This window comes from Notolepis coatsorum (genome assembly GCF_963971535.1).
Source record: "Notolepis coatsorum genome assembly, chromosome: 19".
In the NCBI taxonomy this organism is placed as follows: domain Eukaryota; kingdom Metazoa; phylum Chordata; class Actinopteri; order Aulopiformes; family Paralepididae; genus Notolepis; species Notolepis coatsorum.
The window spans coordinates 48,716,294-48,737,574 of record NC_140183.1 but is presented as its reverse complement, the minus strand read 5'-3'; the positions used below and the strand labels follow the sequence as shown (position 1 = coordinate 48,737,574).

At 45.5% G+C, this 21,281-nt stretch overlaps 1 protein-coding gene across 1 annotated transcript; it reads left to right on the top strand.

Annotated features, from left to right (window-relative positions):
- The first annotated feature begins 163 nt into the window (after window positions 1–163).
- Window positions 164–21,021, top strand: LOC311245841 (uncharacterized protein). Its single transcript, XM_084335846.1, has 9 exons — window positions 164–263; window positions 735–792; window positions 11,900–12,244; window positions 15,442–15,708; window positions 17,030–17,317; window positions 17,718–17,822; window positions 18,506–18,555; window positions 18,691–20,547; window positions 20,887–21,021. The coding sequence occupies exons 2-9, from the start codon at window positions 753–755 to the stop codon at window positions 20,911–20,913; spliced, it is 2,979 nt and encodes a 992-aa protein (XP_084191972.1). The 5' UTR covers window positions 164–263; window positions 735–752; the 3' UTR covers window positions 20,914–21,021.
- Window positions 21,022–21,281: the final 260 nt, after the last annotated feature.

Genomic DNA, 21,281 nt, shown 5'->3' with positions numbered 1-21,281 from the left:
GAAAGAGTGCCTAAGCTTAACCAGTGTAGAAACAGGCGTCGGCCAATCAGAGAGCGTCTTGCCAGAAATGCGGCTACGGAAAAAAAATAACGCCACCAAGCCTCGATTCAACCGGACTAAATGAAGGCTGTCGTGACGCGAGAAGGTGTGTCAATTTTGACAGGTACGAGCAGAGCAGCAGGAAGTAGCAAGAGCTTCAAAAGAAAACAGAAGCTGTTGATTTAAGTCAACAATGAATATGAGAGGAAAGGCAAACGACTTTGGTAAGTGTGGTGAAGTAACTTTCATACATTCTATTGGTGTTTTCGGGGAGATGTAATAAAACATTTGTATGCGTTTTGTATTCACAATATTAGCACATTTTCAAGTGGTGAACTGAAGGTTCCTGAATAGCATGCAGTGTTGATAAGCAGTCTGATGATATCATTCATGGTCATTCCTGTAGTGTAGACCTTCTGAAAGGACATGTCTCATTCAGTCCCAATTTAGATCTTGTCCTCTATGAAATTTGGCAAATTGATGCTTTTTGCCTTGTAGGACAGTGTGTGTATAGGTTGGTGGAGGGTGATTGTATGTGTGGGTGGATGTGGATGTGTCAGTAAGTGGTATACGTACAGTATTATGTTGTTGTGTACCTGAGCCTCCAACTTGATCTTCAGCATGTATGTACGTAGTGGCTTTCTTTAGTATGTCTTGTTGTGTTTGTACTATGTGTTTGTGGTATTTCTCCATAGGCTACCCTGACTGAAGAGATGCGTCGAGATCTGCCCCTTCTTCTTCTGTCACTAACAGGTAGGGCTGGGCGATTAATTCGATTTTATCGATTAATTTCGAATGAATGATTTAGGGCGATTTTGAAAAATTTAAATCGATTTAAAATAAAAATAATAATGGTCACCTTTATTTTACAAAATGTGCTGTTTGGTGAAAGTTAGATTTGCACTTTATTAATCTCAATAGGGAAATTCATTCTTGTTTGATGATCAGGAGGCACCTTTTATTTTTTTTTAAGTGGCGTTTGGTGAAAAAGCAAGTTATTGCACTATTAATCCCAATAGGGACATTCATCTTTGTTTGATCTAGAGTAACCTTTTTATATATATATATATATATATATATTTTTTTTTTAAGTGAAGAGTGGTTAAAGTTAGGTTTGCACTTCAATCCCAATAGAGAAATTCAATCTTGGTTTGATAATTTTTTTGTGTCAAATAAAAACAAAGGTTATTTGAATGATTTCCTTGATTTAAAAAAAAAAACAGAGATTTAATTTTTAGGCCATATCGCCCAGCCCTACTGACAGGTAAAATACATTTCCTTTGACTGCTCTCCCTGTTCTGAGACTCGGAATAGGGACTCTGGAATAGCAGTAGAGTATTCCAAGCATGTTTCAGAAACAATTACATTTCAGGCACTGCTTTCTTAAACCTGTATGACTAGTGACTACATTCCGCCACAGGAAGCTCCTGAACCGCAGCACTCTGCAGTACTGCTCATAGAAATCCAATCGATAGAGAAGCTTGTTCCTGTTCAAATCTACATTCTAAAATGGCCATTTGGCATCCGTGGAGTTTTTGTTAGAGAGCTTTTCATGGAGATCAGTGTTGGTTCGGTGTACAAGACTCAGAAGGTTGATGTGTTACTGTGGCAAAGGTGTCATTTGAATGGACGTTCCGGTGGCAGTTAAGCTGAACATTCACGACCTTCAGAGTAGGGCTGGGCGATATGGCCTAAATATGATATCACGATATTTTCTGACCTTTCGGCGATACACGATACGCATCACAATGTTTTTCTTTTTTCCCCCAAACAATTCATTATGAGGCTTACCAAGACAGTATTTGAGTTTGCAAGCTAACATTAAAGACAAAATAAAATACCCATGCATTTAGCATTTTTATATTATATATTAGATTTAGATTATTGGATTATTAGATTATATATTGCATATATTTAGCAATGAGATATTATATGATTTAGATATGAAATATGATGAATTGAAAATGGGGGACCCTGATGTAAACAAGACGAAAGTCTTTCTCTGGTCTGCATCCTCCAGTCCACTGTTGTTGTATTGAGCTGTACTGTATTGTACCCATGCTGCAATCTGTTAATAACGTTTTCATTCATTCAGACGGCAAACAGAATCATTTTGATTGACAGTCGAGTCTGCCAATTACGTCACACCGCTTGCACCCGCCCTGCTGTTCTTAGCACCAATCGGCAAGCGCGTATTATTTTTTTTACTTCCGCCATTGGAGAGCTCAATGACAACAACAATAGCTCCCCGCGGCCGACGTTTAGCTTTTAGCTCTGCAGGAAGACTAAACGACTGGAGGCATAATGATTTTACTGCAACGGATGTTATAATAAAAGCCTTTCCATACATCTGTCTGATTGAAAACTTTATTAACAGACCGCAGAATGGGCACAACTGAGTCAGCACAGGCTGAGATATGAACGACTAATGCTTGCTATATCTAGGTCGACCTCGGACGTTGCTATGTAAATACGCTGATGTTATTGAACATGTAACTATATAACGTTAATGCCACAAAACGAATGCCTTTGTTATCATAAGTAGTAACTTTGATGCAGTAGTGTGTGTGTGGGGCGGCGCTGTTCAAAAGTTTCAACGTGTGGACCAGATTGACGCCACACAATCCTCTTGGGCAAAACATCACGATATCCACGATACGTTTAAAAAGTGTATCGTTAATTAACTGTACCCGATATTTATATAATATCGTCATATCGCCCAGCCCTACTTCAGAGTCTCGTGCACACACGCTCCTACGCAGAGACTTGGACGACGTTTCACGGTGTGTGAGATGTCCAGGCGTAGAGGCAGCCATAGGCGGCGGGTATATATAGGCTAGGCGAGGCTATGCCTTACCCAAATCGTTATGATGGGAATCTTGAAATGTATATAATATATGCACAGGCTGCTGGCTATTGTGTATGTCTTGTGCTGCAGCCGGCTGGCCGAGGTGTCAACGACAAAGGTGTCAATCGGTGGCAGCGTTTAACATTCCAGGTACAGGCAGTAACCAATCACACATAGGCTCAGGTTAAATAATGTAGCCAATCACATCATTCACATGATCATCCTGATCCCGCAGGCCGAGTAAAGCAAACATCTGCGAGTGCGTTCTGAATTTCAGCCCGCCGATCGCTTTGTAGCGAACACCAGCGCACTATTTTGAGTCAAATTTCAAAAAGCAAAATGGATATACGGTATTTTTCCAAGACATAAACAAAGTAATTTAGACGCTGCACCGGGCTGGCCCTGGGCATAACTACCGATCACCTGAGGCTGTATGTTGTTTTATCTTGGCAAACAAGGGCTTGCTCTAAGAGGACATGATGAGAGTCCGAGTTCATCAAATCGTGGAAACTTTTTAGAGCTACTGTATGTACATTGTTTTCAAAGCATGATGAGATCTAAATTACGAAAAACTTTCCCTTCATTGCAACTTGTGATTCAAGTTGTGAACGGTCTTTCTCACCAAGACGAAACGTCGCATTTATCTGCATTAAGGTAAGACAATGGTTAATATATTATTGGATGCCTTCATTTGAACACTTAATTTGCACTATATGAAATGAGTGGGGCTCGCTGTAGTAGCCTAGTAGTGTGTGTGTGTGTGTGTATATGAAATCAGAACCTGGACAGCATCATTTGCGTGCAACCAAAAAAAAAGGTAAAATTTTGCTCCGCACTAGGTCCATTCTAATAATAGCCTTCCCTAATGTTAAGCTCACCTGCCGCCTATGGAGGCAGCTCTGCGTAGGAGTGTGTCTCACTTAGGGATGGGAATCGAGAATCGGAATCGATTGGAACCGGTTCCTAATTGTCCGATTCCTGGAATCGCATGCCTCCATGACTAGTTTCAAGTTTCAAGTTTCAAGTTTCTTTAATAGTTGTCATACAGAAGTACAGAATACTTTCATACAAAATGCTTCTTACTGTTACGCTCCAGAGACTGTGCTAGACAAGATAGTATCAAATAACATAGTATAGCATGTAATTTAGAAGAAGAAAATGAGGTCACAGTGTTCGGTATAAACATATGTACAATGTTCTGAGTTACCATATAATATACAATACTATTGTAACTGAGGGGTACAATTCCCTGACTGTATTGATAAGTATGGTATCATTAAACCACTACCGCTTTATGTACTTTAATTACTGGCCATACAGTACACGATATATGAATATGATGAACACTTCCCACAATGAAATCGGTTCCAGTCAAAGGTATTAATCAAGTATTTAATGGAGCAAAAGGTACATAGGATACTTTACATTATTCTTTGAATGCACTTGTAAGGCAAAGGAATATGCGTAGGCAAATCAATAACGAATGTCCATTCTCTGGTTACGCAGGAGGTAATTATACAACCTGAATCTTAGGGAATTATATCTATGGTGCACTGGTAATATAGCGGGAGATACTGGAAGGGGTTCCCACTGGTTGTAAGCCAGCAAGGGGGGTAGAAGATCTGTCGGTAGTAGGACGTCTGGTCAACGATGACTAGGGAGACTTCAGGTACAGAAGCCGGTGCAGTAGCCTCTTGATCCACAGACGAATACAGCTTGGTTCTCTTGTAGACTGTAGCTCCACAGGGAAGAAAGCTAGTCGGCCTCAGGCTCTCTGGGCGCCGACTCGACTTGACTCCTCTCGGGGTAAATCCAACACGTGCAGGCGTCGGCGATTATCCGCTCCATAAATCACAGGACCAAAGCAAATATATTCCAGCCGCAAAGGGCTATGTAGTCGTCGGGTAGATTAATCCAGTGTACATATCCATACGGCTCTCGTCTAGGTCTCCTCGGGTGAAAGCGCCATGCGGTCGGCCCAGCCTGGATAAGAACTCTATCTAATACGAGAAAGCGTTGGAGATGCTGGTCACTGTAGAATTCTAACCGCACGATACACTATACACAAATAGACTATTAAAGACTTAATAGAAATATGTCGCACTCGACGGTATAGCGCCAAACTCTGACAATTCAGTTATTAATTTGCACGCGGTCTCGATGCTCTATTCTGAGGCCAAACAGGCCATACTTCACCGCACGTTGTATCGTGGGTGAGGCTTCAACTTATCGGTAACATGCTAAGGACGAAGGGTACGGAGGTAAGGGGCTTCTACATTCACCTGCGCCGTATTTATACGCACAGTGAACAAACTAGTTCCACTCTCACTTCTGTCGCGTATCCCTGGGCAAGGCCGGGCATGTCCAGACACATCTTGACGGTGACTTTGAACCTGGCTCCGGAGGCCGGTCCCTGGCGCCGGTGGACCGCTGTCCAATAGGAGAATGAACTATTATGGTCTGGGCTAAAGGGATATTCCCTGTATATGTACAAGGAATATACAGGGGATATCAAACGATATACAAATACTATGCAATATATATCAATAAATAAATATATATATTCGGTTTAATCTGATCCTTCGTAACAACTATGCAGTGTACTAATGTACAGTACTATATAGTGCAAAGCAGAAATGGGATGAGGTACAATTTAGGTACAATTTACAGTAAGGTGTACGAGTTGTAGTGCAATCCTTCATCAATAAATATAAAGTGTGGGGAGTGGGTGCTACAGTGTGTTTGTTTAAAGTGGGTGTGTGCTATAAAGTGTGTGGAGTGGGTGCTACAGTGTGTTTGTTTAAAGTGAGTGTGTGCGTGTGGATGTGTGTGCTATGTGCGTTTGGTGGTTGTTGTTGTGTAGTGTTCATTGTTCGTTTAGCAGCCTGATGGCCTGGGGATAGAAGCTTCTTCTGAGTCTTTCTGTGCTCGCCTTGAGACTCCGGTATCGCTTGCCTGACCGCAGCAGTTCAAAGAGGCAGTTGTTCGGGTGACTGGAGTCTTTAATGATTCTCTTAGCCTTGCCCTTGCAACGCTTGTTGTAAATGTTCTGGAGGGTGGGGAGCCCCCCTCCAATTGTGCGTTCGGCTGAACGTGTCACTCTTTGTAGTCTGCTTCGGTCTTGTGCAGTGCTATTCCCAAACCAGGAGGTGATGTTGCCGGTCAAGATGCTCTCTATTGTACATGAGTAGAAGTTCTTAAGGATCTTCTGACTGACTTGGAACTTCCTTAGGCGCCTGAGGAAGTAGAGGCGTTGTCGTGCCTTCTTCACAACACTGTCAATGTGTGTGGTCCATGTCAAGTCCTCGGATATGTAGGCTCCGAGGTACTTAAAGCTGTTGACTCTCTCAACCGGTGCCCCGTCGATGCTGAGGGGGCTGTAGTCCTTGACCCCCGACCTCCTGAAGTCCACAATCATCTCCTTTGTTTTGCTGACGTTCAGGGAGAGGCTGTTTTCCTGGCACCATCCCGCCAGGACCTTGACCTCTTCCAGGTAGGCCCTCTCGTCGTTGGCAGAGATCAGGCCCACCACCACTGTGTCGTCAGCAAATTTGATGATTGTATTGCTACTCCGCTGAGCCACACAGTCGTGTGTGTACAGGGAGTAGAGGAGGGGACTCAGAACACAGCCCTGGGGGGCCCCTATGTTGAGGGTGATGGATGAGGAGGTGCAGTTGCCTGCTCTCACCACCTGGGGTCTGCCAGTCAGGAAGTCCAAGACCCACTGGCAGAGGTCATAGTTCAAGCCCAGGTCCCTGAGCTTGGCTATGAGTATGGAGGGGACTATGGTATTGAATGCCGAGCTGTAGTCGATGAATAGCATTCTCACATAGTTCCCCTGCCTCTTGTCCAGGTGTGATGCTGCTGTGTGCAGCACATGGGCTATGGCGTCCTCCGTGGACCTGTTGGGGCGGTATGCAAATTGCAGGGGGTCCATGTTGATGGGGAGGGAGGAGCAGATGTAGCCCTTTACTAGCTTCTCAAAGCACTAGGGATGGGAATTGATACGATTCTATTATCGATTCTGCTTATCGATCCGATTCTTTATCGATTCCCTTATTGATCCCTGATAAATTTATAATTTAAATAAATAAATTGGAAATGCAACAGAACTAAGCTGGTTGGGAATAACAACATGCAACTTGACATTTCTGATTGTCACTTATTGTTGAGCCCTCGCGTCAGAAAAATACAAAAACTGTAAAAAAAATAAATGTGAGATTCTCTTATTTATTATTCTTAAACTAATTTAATCTATTGAATAACGACCTGTTGAATGTAACTACAGTTCAATATCTTAAACTAATTTAATCTATTGAACTGTAGTTGCATTCAACAGTTCGTTATTCCTCTGACTTCTCCGTCTCTGGTCTTTCAGAAGACCAGCGCGCGCACACACTCTTAGCTGTCCATCGTGTTCGATGATGACGCTTGCTCCAGGGATGGGGTGAGGGGGGGGGGTTAGCGACGCTGCCGCTGGTGCCACTTCTCGTGGGCGTTGAGTCCGATCCTTGAGCCGCACACCCGTTATTGTTTTTAAATGTGCAAAGGTCGGAAAAACATGGCAGCGATAAGAGGAATCGATAGTGTTTCATTATGTTCTGTCTGTATCCCGACTGTACACAATGAAGGGTTAAAGCAGTCTTGCTTACTTGTACTTTATTCACAGTTATTATCGTTATACATAAGCTTGGTTCCACCACAAGTGAACCCTCGGTGTCACCTCTAAAAGAGTCCTACGTGCAACAGCACTTAAATAGAACAATCCTATTGTTACATCTTTCTTTTTCTTTTTCCAAGTACAGATATATATAGATATTTAACTTACAACTACTTAACTTGTGTTCTGCTTACTTACAACGGATCCAAACAACAACACTCACCTTCTCACCATTGTGTAAATTACTCATTACCTTTGTACACCTCAAACAATCAACAGATCAAAACATGTGCACACATAACCCATTTCACTCTTCTTTTTTTTTTCTTCTTTTTTTTCTCTCTCTCCCCAGTCCATTCTCTAATCACTGAGCATAGTCCTTCAGGTAATGAGGTCTGACAACTTGTCGAACAGACCTGGTAGTGACCGCACCTTGGGTCCCTACCGGGTTGACTGGCGGGCCAGCCTTCTCAGTCACTGTTGATGCAGGTGTGATTGTAGTGGTGTGATTGCGTCTGAGGTGGCGACGATTTCTTCTCAGAACACCTCCCGACTCTAACTCCACCTCATATGATCTGTGGCTCACTGGTTGGATCACCTTTGCCACTCTCCAAGTCTTGTGTGTGTTACCAGGCTGTACTCTCACACTGTCTCCTCTTTTCTGAGTGTCCATGTCCTTTGCTGTGCGATTGTAGTATTTTTCCTGTCTCTGTCTGTTGTGTTTCAGTCCCTGGTCATTGTCCGTTACCTCTGGCTTCAGCAGAGTGTCTTTTGTAGGAAGCAGGGTTCTGGTCCTCCTGCTTAGGAGTCTCTGTGCTGGACTTGTGTTGAGGCCCTGGCTCGGTGTGTTACGATGGTCCAACATAGCCATGTACGGATCCTCTCTCGCCGCTGCAGCCTTCAGCATCAGGCCCTTGGCTGTCTTTACCGCTGACTCCGTCTTCCCGTTACTCTTTGGGTATCCCGGCGAAGATGTCCTGTGTTCAAAACCCGACTTCTGACTGAAGTGTCAAAACTCTTGTGATGCATACTGTGGCCCGTTATCAGAAATAACGACATCCGGTATCCCTTGCCTGGCAAAGTGGGCCTTGAGTTTTCTGATTACTGAGTTGCTCTTAGTGTCAGACAGATAGTCAACCTCCCAAAAGTTAGAGAAGTAGTCTACAGTGATCAGGTAGTCTTTGTTGTGGAACGAGAAAAGGTCTGTCCCTACCTTGGCCCAGGGTCTGCTGGCCATGTCATGTGGGTAGAACAATCCTATTGTTACAGATAGTTACGGAGGCATGCGATTCCAGGAATCGGACAATTAGGAACCGGCTCCCAACGGGAACCGGTTTTCGATTCCCATCCCTATCCGTGACTATCGATTCCTCTTATCGATGCCATGTTTTTCCGACAGTTGCGCATTTAAAAACGATAACGTATGAAAACCTAAAAATCCTAGTCATTCATTTACATGGTAAAATAACGTTAGCCGCTAGCTAGCTAAATAGCCATGCTCATTGCAGAGAGAGACTGAGAGAGAACACTGAGCTGGCCTTTATTTATACAGGTAGGTTATTGCTAACAAATTCTCTTTTGCAATAACGACCTGTTGAATGCAACTACAGTTCAATAGATTAAATTAGTTCTCAAATTCATTATTTTATTTAAGTGTATAGTTAATTTATTCTTTACAGTTTTTGTATTTTTCTGACATGGGGGCTCAACAATAAATGATAAATCACAATCAGAAATGTCAAGTTGCATGTTGTTATTCTAACCAGCTTAGTTCTGTTGCATTTCCAATTTATTTATTTAAATTATAAATGTATCAGGAATCGATAATGGAATCGTATCGATAAAATCTTATCAATTCCCATCCCTACGTCTCACTCATGAAGCGAGGCTAATTTCCATGACAACATTATCAAACGTCGGTGGCAGATATCTTTGTGTACCAGCAGTACGCAGTGTTCAAGTTCCGTTCAAGTTCTCGGCCTTCATCTCACGACTGTCATTTTGCACTCTGTGGCGTTGCTGTGAAACCTTGTGAAGGCGGTCCAGCAAGACTGATCAGGACCATATTGATTTGATTATCTATAATTCACTGGCTGAGACTTTGCTGCATGGTGGCTTTATACGCCTGTAAAGTGTATTGGAAATTTGCCCTGGTGGTATAAACCCCGGGTTTCCCTGTCTATCAAAGCTGTAATCTGTAACCCCCAACTGAAACAAAAGGGAACTCCTGCAAACAACAATCAAGACATCACATTCTCATGTATGCCTTTTTTATTTTACCCAGGGTAGGTTCGCTGAGCACGGATGCTCTTTTTCAGCTACGCCCTGCTTCGCATTCACACAGTACCATTCACACCTGGGAGCTGCCCAGTACAGCCACAGTCTGACACCTCTGACATTCTCATGTTGATTAGTCTTGTTTACAAGGACTAATAGTATGTAACACCTAAACATTTGGGTATTAATGCCAAATTTCCCTCGGGATGAATACAGTTTTTTTTTGTTTTTTAAGATATTTTTATTGGTTTTTTCCCTTTTTACACAAACAACAAATGACAAAGACATTGAAATGAAAAGATTGACATTGAAATACGAATGAGAAAGAAAAAAAATATATAATAATAAAGATTACAAAAATATAAAGCAACACAAACAGGCACGACGTGTTCTGTATAGAGGCCCAAGGTTTATTACAAGAATGCAAAAAGAAAATAAATTAAATAAACATTTTAATGAACAGGCATGAATGAATGAATGAATGAATGAAAACTTTATTAACAGATTGCAGAATGGGTACAGTACAGTACAGCTCAATACATACAATTGTTAAGGGGATGCAGACCAGAGAAAGACTTTCGTCTTGTTTACATCAGGGTCCCCCATTTTCAATTCATCGTAACATATGTGACATACACGACATACCGATAGACAGTACTGCTACATCTATACATTTATGACATACCAGATTTGCAATTACAGTACTGTTTGTGATACAAAAAGAGTCCAGAAAGAAAAGAGTATATACATTAGACGTAGAAACTGTACATTGGATTGGGTAGGTGGGGGTGGGGGGGGACTGTACATTGGAGGTGGATGGGTGGGGTGGGGGGGGGGGGGGGGGGGGTTGGGTAGGAGTGGGGGGGGGGGGGGTTGGGTAGGAGGGGTGGGTGGGGGACACTGTACACCTGTACAAACAAACACTGTACATTGGATTATTGACAAGACCATACTTGGTAATTTACTGTACATTGGAGGGGGTTGTGTTCGGACATTTACAGGGGCCAGTTTCGAGTTGCAGTCTCCCTTAGGTGTTTTTTGAGAGTGTTTTTGAAAGTGGCATGACTTTGAATAAATGTAACTCACATCTTGGGTACGTAATACAGATACACTAATTAAGTAAATGAAATTACAATAAACAAACTGAGCCCTCGCAGTAACCCCCCCCCCCCCCCCCATGCCCCCTACACCCCCCCCCCCCCCCATACACACATGCACACACACATTCACACACACAAGCTTCATCTACGTATTTAACTACTGGGAGTGGCTGGGGTGGGATCTAGCATCTAGTCAGTGTCCGCTTGACAGGTACAGGAGAGCTCCGATAGATCCAGCATGTCAGTTCACACGGGAAGGAGAGACCCCTTGGACATCAGGTCAGCTCACCCAAAAAGGAGAGGCCTGACAGACATAACAGTACAGTTCACCTGGGAAGGAGAAACCCAGCCAACCAGACTATATTTGAATAAAGTATTTCTATTCTATTCTATTAGAAGTATTTTGGAGCTGTAGTGTGGTCATTTGCATTTATTATGCTTGTAAAAGTACATTTACCTGTATGTTGAGACGGGATGGATGAAGAAATTGCAGGTAAATCTTCTATCTACAGGTCAAAATTATCTAGGCCTAGGCCTATGTGAATGTAGAACTAACTCCAAAATCATCTGTTCTAAAATAGAATTGCAGATTGGGGCATTAAACACTGGGAGATGACTCTTGACAGCCAAACTGAAAATGTGAACCTCTAAAAATATCATGCAAATATTTTGATTCCATTCCTTTTTAATGCAAGGAAAAGGCAGGATTAGGACTCATTCATGTAATTTACATAATCTCTTCTGAATGAGTTCTAATCCTTCCTTTTACTCGCATTGGTTTTAAATAGTCTTATGTTTGCTAAAGGTATTCGTGCTCTCTTAGAAGAATCTTCAATCCCCATTCCCACACAAAACCCACCACGGTGGTAAATATTACCATATTTAAAAAAAAAATATTATTATAGCTTTTTAAAATCCTGTGTCCTCTCTGTAACCTCAATAACAGTTTCTGTCACCCCTTTGAAACCCCTGTAGTCCTACATGCTGTTGTTCTGGCCCAGTCTCCGGTTCAGATCCAGTTTCAGACCGACCCGGTACTGGTTCAGACTGGCACAGAGATCGTCTTCACGGTGCTGACCGTGCCCGACGTCCTGTCCATCACGTGGGATTTCCCGGGTGGGGGGGCCTTGGGCCTGTGGGCGGCAGGAAACTCAGTGGTGAACGATGTACCCCAGTACCAGGGAAGGGTCACCATCACAGCCACGCAGATCCGAATCGGCGGCGCCCAGCTCCGAGATGCCGGAAACTACACTGCCGAGGTGGTACCCTCGGGCACTGGCCTCGTCAGCAACTCTCGATCAATATGGCTGAGGGTGTTCGGTAAGTGAGTGGTGGTGGAGGAGGAGGGAGGGAGGGAGGGAGGGAGGGAGGGAGGGAGGGAGGGAGGGAGGGAGGGAGGTGAGTCTGTGCGGATGGGAGATTTGGGGGAGTGGAAATATGAAGGTGGAACAGGGGAGAGAAAGAGGAATGACACAGGGAGGGAAGTTAGGGGGGGGTGTAATGAAATTAAAGTGACCCATAGGAGGCTTGGTGAAATTAAAGAGGGAAATATGAACCTCAGAAAAGTCAATATGAAAAAAATAAGATGTGGTATATATATTTCATAATTTGAACAAACAAACAATCCTGAGAGCAATATTGGGTCACCAGAGCAACATTGGTTCAAGCCACCTGGGAGGCTCCGAAATCAAAACCTGAAAGGCTAACCTTCCTCTAGAGTCTAGACCAGTGGTGCCCAACCAGTCGATCGCGATCGACAGGTAGATCGCGGGCTGATTTCAAGTAGATCTTGATTAATAAAATTTGATTATTAATTTTTTTTTGTTTTTTGTTTTTTGTTTTGCTAAATCAACTCTGCCTCTCCTTGTTAACTACAACAAGCAATGGTGTTTGTTATTTAAGATGAGGTCGGACTCGGCACTGACAGATTTGTGTTCATTATGCTGCTTTTATAAAGCCTCAAATGACGGCTTACAATTATACAATTTTGGCTGGTAGCTCTCGGCTAGGTGGTAAATTAAAAAGTAGATCTTGGTTCAAAAAAGGTTAGGCACCCCTGGTCTAGACCCTGTGCCAGGGGCGTAATTATGGGGGGAGACCCATGGGACATGTCCCCTGCATGTTTTCAGAATGCAGTTATTGTCCCCTGCACGATAATAAACGGTGATGCGATGTGATAGGACCACACGGAAAACGGCTGCTTGTCCATCTCTGAGCCATTGTCATGCAAAGTCAAGTAGCCAGGTGAGCACCCGGCTGAGGCCCCGTTTAGACGGAAACGCTAGCAGGTGAATCCGCAAAAATATTTTTGCTGATGTGCCTTTCGTTTATACGGAAACGGCGTTTTTACGGGGTGAAACCGCAAAAAAGTGAGACTACCTTCCAGGGTGGAATTCCTAGAAACGCAAAAGCTTTGCGATCTCGTCTAAACTATCAAAACGTATAAATCTGTTAAAACGATGACGAAAGGGTTGTCACGGCTCTGGTTGCGCGTACTGCTTACGTCACAGGTAGCAGGTATGCGCCAGTAGCCGAGACGTAAACAAAGCAAGTATGTCTGACTTATATCAACGGAGATCACCTGAAGGCTACATTGGCAGTACTTTTAACCCTTTCACTGCCACACGACAGAAGGTTAACCCTTACTATCACACAACCGGCTGTCGTGTGGCAGTGAAACGGTTAAATACACAAGAATCTGTCCCGCGGCGTGACTGGACCCTCTGTCTGTGAGTGACTCTGCTTTGGTGCAATCACATTCCCCATCCACAGTCTGCGAATCAGAGGCAGAGTAGGGCGGGTCTTCACAGCACGTCATGTGACATATGCGCCAATCGTGTGACAGTGGGGCTCCGTCGTCCCGAGTCGTTACAGAGTCGTCTGCACGCAGAATTCCATCCCAAAACGCTCGTCTAAACGTAAAATTAAAAGTGAAACCGCAAGATGACTTTTGCGGTTTCTGTTCACAAAACGCTCGTCTAAACGGGGCCTAAGTACTACCGACCACAGCTGTCTTTGCATAACAACAGCCCAGTCTTCAGGTGTGCTCAAATAGGCTACATAGCACCCCTCCCCTCAAAGTTTGGTGTGAAACTGTGAACGATGGTCTGTGTGACTGAGATTGCCATGAAATGCAACAGCATTGCTTGCTGTCTGTCTGTATTTAAAAGCCTCTAGGCTGTTGTTTTATACATTGTAGATAATAAATAGCGCGATATCTCTCTCTCTCTCACACACATTACGCAGTACGCACGTTCCGAGACTCGCGCGGCATTATGACTTGTCATACGTGAATTGTATATAGAAACAACTCACCAAAATTGACTTGCACAACTGATTATTTTTTTTAAATCTACGAAAAGGGGGGACTCCCCCCACCCCCGCGACCATACAACTATACGTAGCACCCCTCCGCCACTGACCACGCCCAAATGTGTCCCCTCCACCACTGACAACAAAGTTACGCCCTTGCCCTGTGCCTCAAAGTCTACCTCCGGGAGTGTCACAGGTGTTGGCAAGAGGCGGGATGGAAAATGGAGCATGAAAAGAGAGAAGTGATTAGAGCGACTTGATCGTTTTAGTTTGTTGCTGCTGTTCTGTTGCTGCTGATTTGGTATCCGCAGCCTCTTCCATCAACACGAGCCCCCTCTCCCACTCAGATGAGCTGGCTAGGCCGCCGGCCAGACACTCTCGCTACCACTACTGGTCCCGTCTGCCCCTCTGTTCACCATCTGCGCCCGTATCCGCAGCCTGTTCCGCCGCTCAAACCTCAATTGCTTCGATTACTCGAAAGTTGTCTCTGCATAAAACGCAAAATCCACTTCAAAATGCAACTTTTTGAAGTGCGGCTTCTTCTCTTCACTGCTACTGGGATGAAAGATAATGTCTACTAAGCCTGTTCCAGACTAAGGATTTGTATAGTCGACTTTGATTGGCCAAAATTTGCAGATAGTTGACTTTTTTTGGATCATTCCATTTGGGCTGTGGGGGGTACTTATTGTCTGATTTAACTTAAATCAGACATTAAGCACCCCCACAGGCCAATAAGACATTAAGCACCCCCCACAGCCCAAATGGCATGATACAAAAAACATATAACTGCTATTCGACTATCGTTAAAAAAAAAATTGCATTCGACTGAGAGATTGGCAGTCGACTACAGCTCCTTTCGATCGATTAGTCGACTATTCGACTAGACGGGGTCAGCCCTAATGTCTACATGTCTGATGATGCATTCAGAAATCCCTTCTTGAGTTATTTCTAGGGATGACCCAATACCAATTGCAGTATCCGGTCCGATACTGTGAAATGGTATTCTATTCATATTATGTAAAAATGTCAGCAACAGAGTCATGTTGTACATTGAATTGGTTACAGTATACTCTGTAGTACTCTGTATCGTCAAGTACCCAAATGTAAGTACTTGTGCTTGGTCTGAGAGAGTGGTATGGGGACATCCCTATTGTTATTTCACACCCTGCAGTGAGGCCTTTACTTTCTGTACCTTCCCCCTGTAGATGGAGTGGCGGGGGTGAGTCTGTCCGTCCCCTCTGTGGCGTTGGAAGGGAAGAGCATGTCTCTAAACTGCACGTGGACAGCCGGGACAGAGACCAGTGTCCAGTGGGGCAAAGGAGGCTCTGCCCTCAACCCTGACTCCAGGATCTCCATCTCGGCGGGCTCGCTGGTCATCAAGCCGGCCAGGCGTGCAGACGCTGGGGACTACACCTGCACTGTCAGCAACGCCGTCAGTGCCCGCACAGCCACCGGGAGCCTCACTGTCTACTGTGAGTCAGCATGGACAATCAAATGTTCTTACCACTCTAGACGATCGACAACTTTAATGTTGGAATGGATATTCGCAGAACTCCCAAGTTTAATACTCTGTTCTTCATCTATAAAGAAAGTGTGCCCCTGTCTGTCTCTCCTGGGGTACTGCAGGTTTGGATGTGGCAGCATTTGAATTGAGCCAATTTAACTAATGAACTGAAAGTGAGTGGCAAATCAAATCCCTGTTATTCCTTGTTTTTTTTGTATCCACTTTTTCTCCTATTTTTCTCCCATCCCAATTACCCGTTGTGCCAATTCTCCCCTCCCCTGTCTTGAACGTTGCTCGCATATGCCCCCCACTGGCCGGTTGTAGGGAGGATAGAAGCCTTGCATCACGTGTCCCCTCCGATACATGAGGAGGCAGCCTGTCACATCTTTTCACCTGCCAGCGCGGACTCTCATTGGCGAGGTGTAACGTGTGGGAGGCTCACATTACCCCCCGCCATTTCCTGCCTCTGCTGTGCAGGCGTCCCCAACCGACCTGTAGGAGTCGCTGTCCACAACGTCCAGATTACCACCCATCGACTTCCACCCGCTAACTCTGCCAATTGAGTTAGTATGACGACTGGCCCAAGCCGGAGGCAACGCAGACAGCCGGAGTCGAACCCGGTGTCTCTTGCGTTGGTGACGAGTGCAATGTCCGCTGCGCCACCCAGCCGCCCTCCCTGTTATTCCTTGTTGAAATTAATATTCCCTTTCCAAAGGGGCTCTTGAGTTTAATAAATAGAAATATTGAAAATGCACATGTTGGTCCTGAATCCATGTCCTAAATAACATGGTACTATAATCTAAATCTCATTTTGGTATAATCTAAATCTCATAATCTAAATCTCATTTTAGAATAATCTAAATCTCATTTCAGTTGGACTTTAAATCACTGTAGCCACCACAAATGCTAATAGCTAAACTGCTTTCTCATCATTGTGTAACACCAATGCTGTGCACCATATAGATTGAGGCAGCATGTCATTACCTTGAGACTAGATACTTTTTTCTCCCCCTAGCTAACCCGCAGCGCTGAGAGGTGTTATGCAATTTGAGTTAGTAGAGCGCATACCAGAATTGAAAAGGTGCTGACAACGAAAAAGTTATATGAAAAGAGGGCATTCGCACACTTGTTAGCCACGATGCAAAGTATCTTCAGGGTATGAAAGGTTTTACCTATAATCCTGCATTCTGGCGTAGGTCGTCTCGGGTTGTTGTTGGTTGAAATGAAATGGTTGAAATTATTCCGCCATACTAATATTACTGATACCTTCTCACTGTGTCCCCGACCAGATGGCCCTGACACCCCCGTGCTGACCAAGTCCACCCCGGCTGAGTGTGTGGGGGGAGGGGACGCTGTGGTGGGCCAGACAGTGCGGCTCACCTGCGTGTCGGACTCCCTCCCCCCCGCCCTGTTCTCCTGGCAACATGACCAACAGTCCGTGGCGTCTGGCCAGCCAGACAGCGGGGTGCTCAGTGTCCAGACCTTCACCGCCAATCAGAGCGGCCGGTATGTCTGTGTAGCCAGAAACGCCATCACGGGAGGCACGTCGGAGCAGGGGACGGACCTGGCTGTTGTAGGTGAGTTATTGCAGACACTGCATGGTCCTGACGGTGATGATGGCCATTCGTTTTGGCCTCCGTCTCTCAGTGCCCGAGAGAAAGAGAGAGAGAGAGAGAGAGAGAGAGATCTCTCCTTCAGTGACTTTCAACTGTCTTCACTCCCTTTTTTTTTCTTTCTTTCTTTCTTTCTTTCTTTCTTTCTTTCTTTCTTTCTTTCTTTCTTTCTTTCTTTCTTTCTTTCTTTCTTTCTTTCTTTCTTTCTTTCTTTCTTTCTTTCTTTCTTTCTTTCTTTCTTTCTTTCTTTCTTTCTTTCTTTCTTTCTTTCTTTCTTTCTGGGACTATTTCATCATCCTTTTTTAGGATAGCTGTCTTGGCTCCAGACTCATTATCAGTATTAATTCTTCATGTCTTCTGTCAGGCGTATGTCTCAGTGGGGGGGCTGTGGCAGGGATCGTGATTGCCTGTGTGGTTGCACTGATCCTAATCATCGTGGCCATTGTGTTGCTGGTACGCTGGAGAAGCAGTAAGTGTGTATATGTGTGTGTGTATATACAGTATATGTGTGTGTGTGAGTGTCTCTCTCTTTGTTTCTCCACCGATGGCTGCTTGCCATTTGCTACCTTCACACAAATCTGATTTGGCTTTGATTTTCTCATTGTGTAACCATCAATGCATGTGAGAGTCTTATTTACACAAGTGTTACGTCCCGCTAAAAGGAGCGACATTCACTGTGCTGTCGAATCTAGCATTTACTGTGCTGTCATATCCGTTATTACGGTAGCATTTACTGTGCTGTCATATCTGTTATTACGGTAGCATTTACTGTGCTGTCATATCCGTTATTACGGTAGCATTTACTGTGCTGTTATATCTGTTATTACAGTAGCATTTACTGTGCTGTTATATCTGTTATTACGGTAGCATTTACTGTGCTGTCATATCAGTTATTACAGTATAATTTACTGTGCTGTCATATTTGTTATTACGGTAGCATTTACTGTGCTTAGTGTCATATCTGTTATTACGGTAGCATTTACTGTGCTGTTATATCTGTTATTACGGTAGCATTTACTGTGCTGTCATATCTGTTATTACGGTAGCATTTACTGTGCTTAGTGTCATATCTGTTATTACGGTAGCATTTACTGTGCTGTTATATCTGTTATTACGGTAGCATTTACTGTGCTGTCATATCTGTTATTACAGTAGACCGGAGACTGAGGGATCAGAAGACCAACCCAGATCCCAGGCTCATAGTAAGACTCGGCAGTGTGCTGCACTATTGATCTTATGTTTTATGTTGTCCATGTGATGGCGCTCAAGAGCTTTTGGTGCTGTTAAGAACCCACTTCCTTATTTATTCCTCTTTCTCTGTTTCCTCTCCTGTTAAGCCACCAGATCCACAGACGCATCATGCGAGAGATTTGGGCCAAGGTCCCCATCCACCACTCCATGACTTGAACGCAGACACACGCTGCCATCCTGACCGCCTCGACACAATCCCCTGTGAAGGCCATGGAAACTCGCACACACCGCAGCTGAATGGCCTGAATAACTATAACACGCCGCAGCATAATGGCCATACTCACACCAATGGGCTCCCACACAACGCTACGCAGAATACCAATTCATTCCCACACAATGGCGTAGACAACCCCGCGTTCACACGCGCCGTTCCTCAGAATGTTGACACATTCCCACACACACAGCAGCAGAATCCAAACATTCTCATACAGGCTAGCACTGGCCAGCACCCAGCTGTCCACGTCAGCCTAAATACACTGCCACAAACTGCCCAGCAAAACAACAATGCACAACTGCCCACCGTTCACGTCAATCTCAATTCATACCCAACCAATAGCCAGCCCACGCAGCAGTCATTTCCACCTAATGGCGCCCAACAAGTCAGCACCACATTGCCTCTTACCAACACAGCCAATCATAGCGCATTACAAAACGGTAGCCAACAAAACCTGATGCCAACTGGGCGGCCGAATCCTGATGACTTCCAACAGAATGGCCACATAGACACTCTGCACAGTCATGCTGGACTTATCCCTACCGGATACACACACGTCAACCACCATAACTCTGGCCAGCAAAATGTCCGTACGCAGACATACGAGCGAGACCAAATACGTAATACGAGATCTGGGCATGCAAACCCATCCGGTGCCAACTCTGTGCCAACTGCGAGTGCCAACACACAACGCCGCCAGATGCCATGGGATCGCCTAAGAGGAACACCGGCGTACCCCAATGACGAGGGTCAGAGAGGGCAGAGGTTACCCGACTCCACCTCTGACTACAGTACAAACTACACCATGCAGCAGCCTGGCGGTCATCAGAGGCCTGTAGCTCAGAGCCAGACCACTCCAAGGAGTAGAGCTGCATCCAGACAAGCTGCACCACATGTGGGCGGACAGACCCAGACCTATCCCTCCACTCTTGGAATCAGCCTCCATGGCCAAGGCGCTCGCAGTGTGACACAGCCCGAGGCTACACAGCACACACGGAGCCCCCGCACACGGAGGGAAAGCAGTCGGCAAGACATCAGAGGTCCGTCTCCCAGCCAGACCGCCCCCAGGCAGGCGGCTACACAAAGCAACAGCCCCAAGGCTCTGCCATTCAGTAGCCAGCAGCTCTCTGGAGGGCATGCTGCTGTGCCACCAGGACCAACTGTGCAATGGGGCTCTGATACTAGAGCTCTGGCTGATCCTAATCACCTCCCACAGCAACACAGAGCTCCACAGTCACAACCTTGCATACAGAGCGCCAGTCACCCACGCCAAGGAGCCCCGGCTCCATTGCCATACCCTTCTACCCAGCCTCATCCTGATGCCCTCACCCAGGCTGCCCTTCAGATGCACACTCACAGTGCCCAAACGTTCCAGAACCGCAACCAGCAGACCCAGGCTGCGCTGCTCCACCCCGGACCACAGGCTCGCAATACTGTCCCCAGGGCCCAGCGAGCACCAACCCCCCCCCCTGCCATCGCCCTCACCCAGTTTCAGGCCCTCCCCAAGGAACGCACTCATCACACATCCCCGACCCGGGGCCCTCGCCCCCCCAGGCCCCCTGTCAATGTACCCCTGGCACAGCGCCCCCATGCCCAGCGCCCTAACAGGCACCACCATCCTGCCGCTATGCATGCCAACCCACACTGCCACCCTGGAAATGCTCACATGCATGCCAACGGACACAGGCCTGGCCATGGGCATCCTGCCCACCCTACCCACCCACACCAGGTGAGTAGGACAGCACGGTAGCTTAAGATCACGGCCAACAGGTGCCATATGTTTATTGACGCCACGTGGCTCTAGCTCAGATGTGTCATGTTTGCTGTGTGCTGGAACTTCTACCCACTTGTTCTCACTGACAGTTTGACTTTTGGTCTCGTCACTATAGCCTTCAATGGAGCTCCGCTTGCATCTCTCTCTGGTGTAAAAAAATTATTAGGTTCTACACAGCTACAGATTGTTTTGCTTGTCACACATTCACAGTGTTGTAAGTAGGCCAGTGTGTCCTTGGTGCCAGTTCTACATGACATGTGGGTAATAAAGTATTTGTTTTGTCTCCAACTGCAGTCTCACAGAGAAAGACCGAGATGGTGAGAGATGTCAACAACCTACGATCAGTTACAACCGCTAACTAAAGCATCCGCTCGCTCACACGCACGCACGCACGCACGCACGCACGCACGCACGCACGCACGCACGCACACACACACACACACACACACACACACACACACACACACACACACACACACACACACACACACACACACACACACACACACACACACACACACACACACACACACACACACACACACACACACACACACACACACACACACACACACACACACACACACACACACACACACACACACACACACACACACACACACACACACACACACACACACACACACACACACACACACACACACACACACACACACACACACACACAC

Bases quoted from the DNA above. Each gene is read 5' to 3' on its own strand.
- LOC311245841 (XM_084335846.1), top strand. From the start codon at position 753: ATGCGTCGAGATCTGCCCCTTCTTCTTCTGTCACTAACAG. The intron at 18,556-18,690 runs GTAAGACTCGGC...TCTCCTGTTAAG, and splicing joins ACCCAGATCCCAGGCTCATA to CCACCAGATCCACAGACGCA. The intron at 20,548-20,886 runs GTGAGTAGGACA...CTCCAACTGCAG, and splicing joins ACCCTACCCACCCACACCAG to TCTCACAGAGAAAGACCGAG.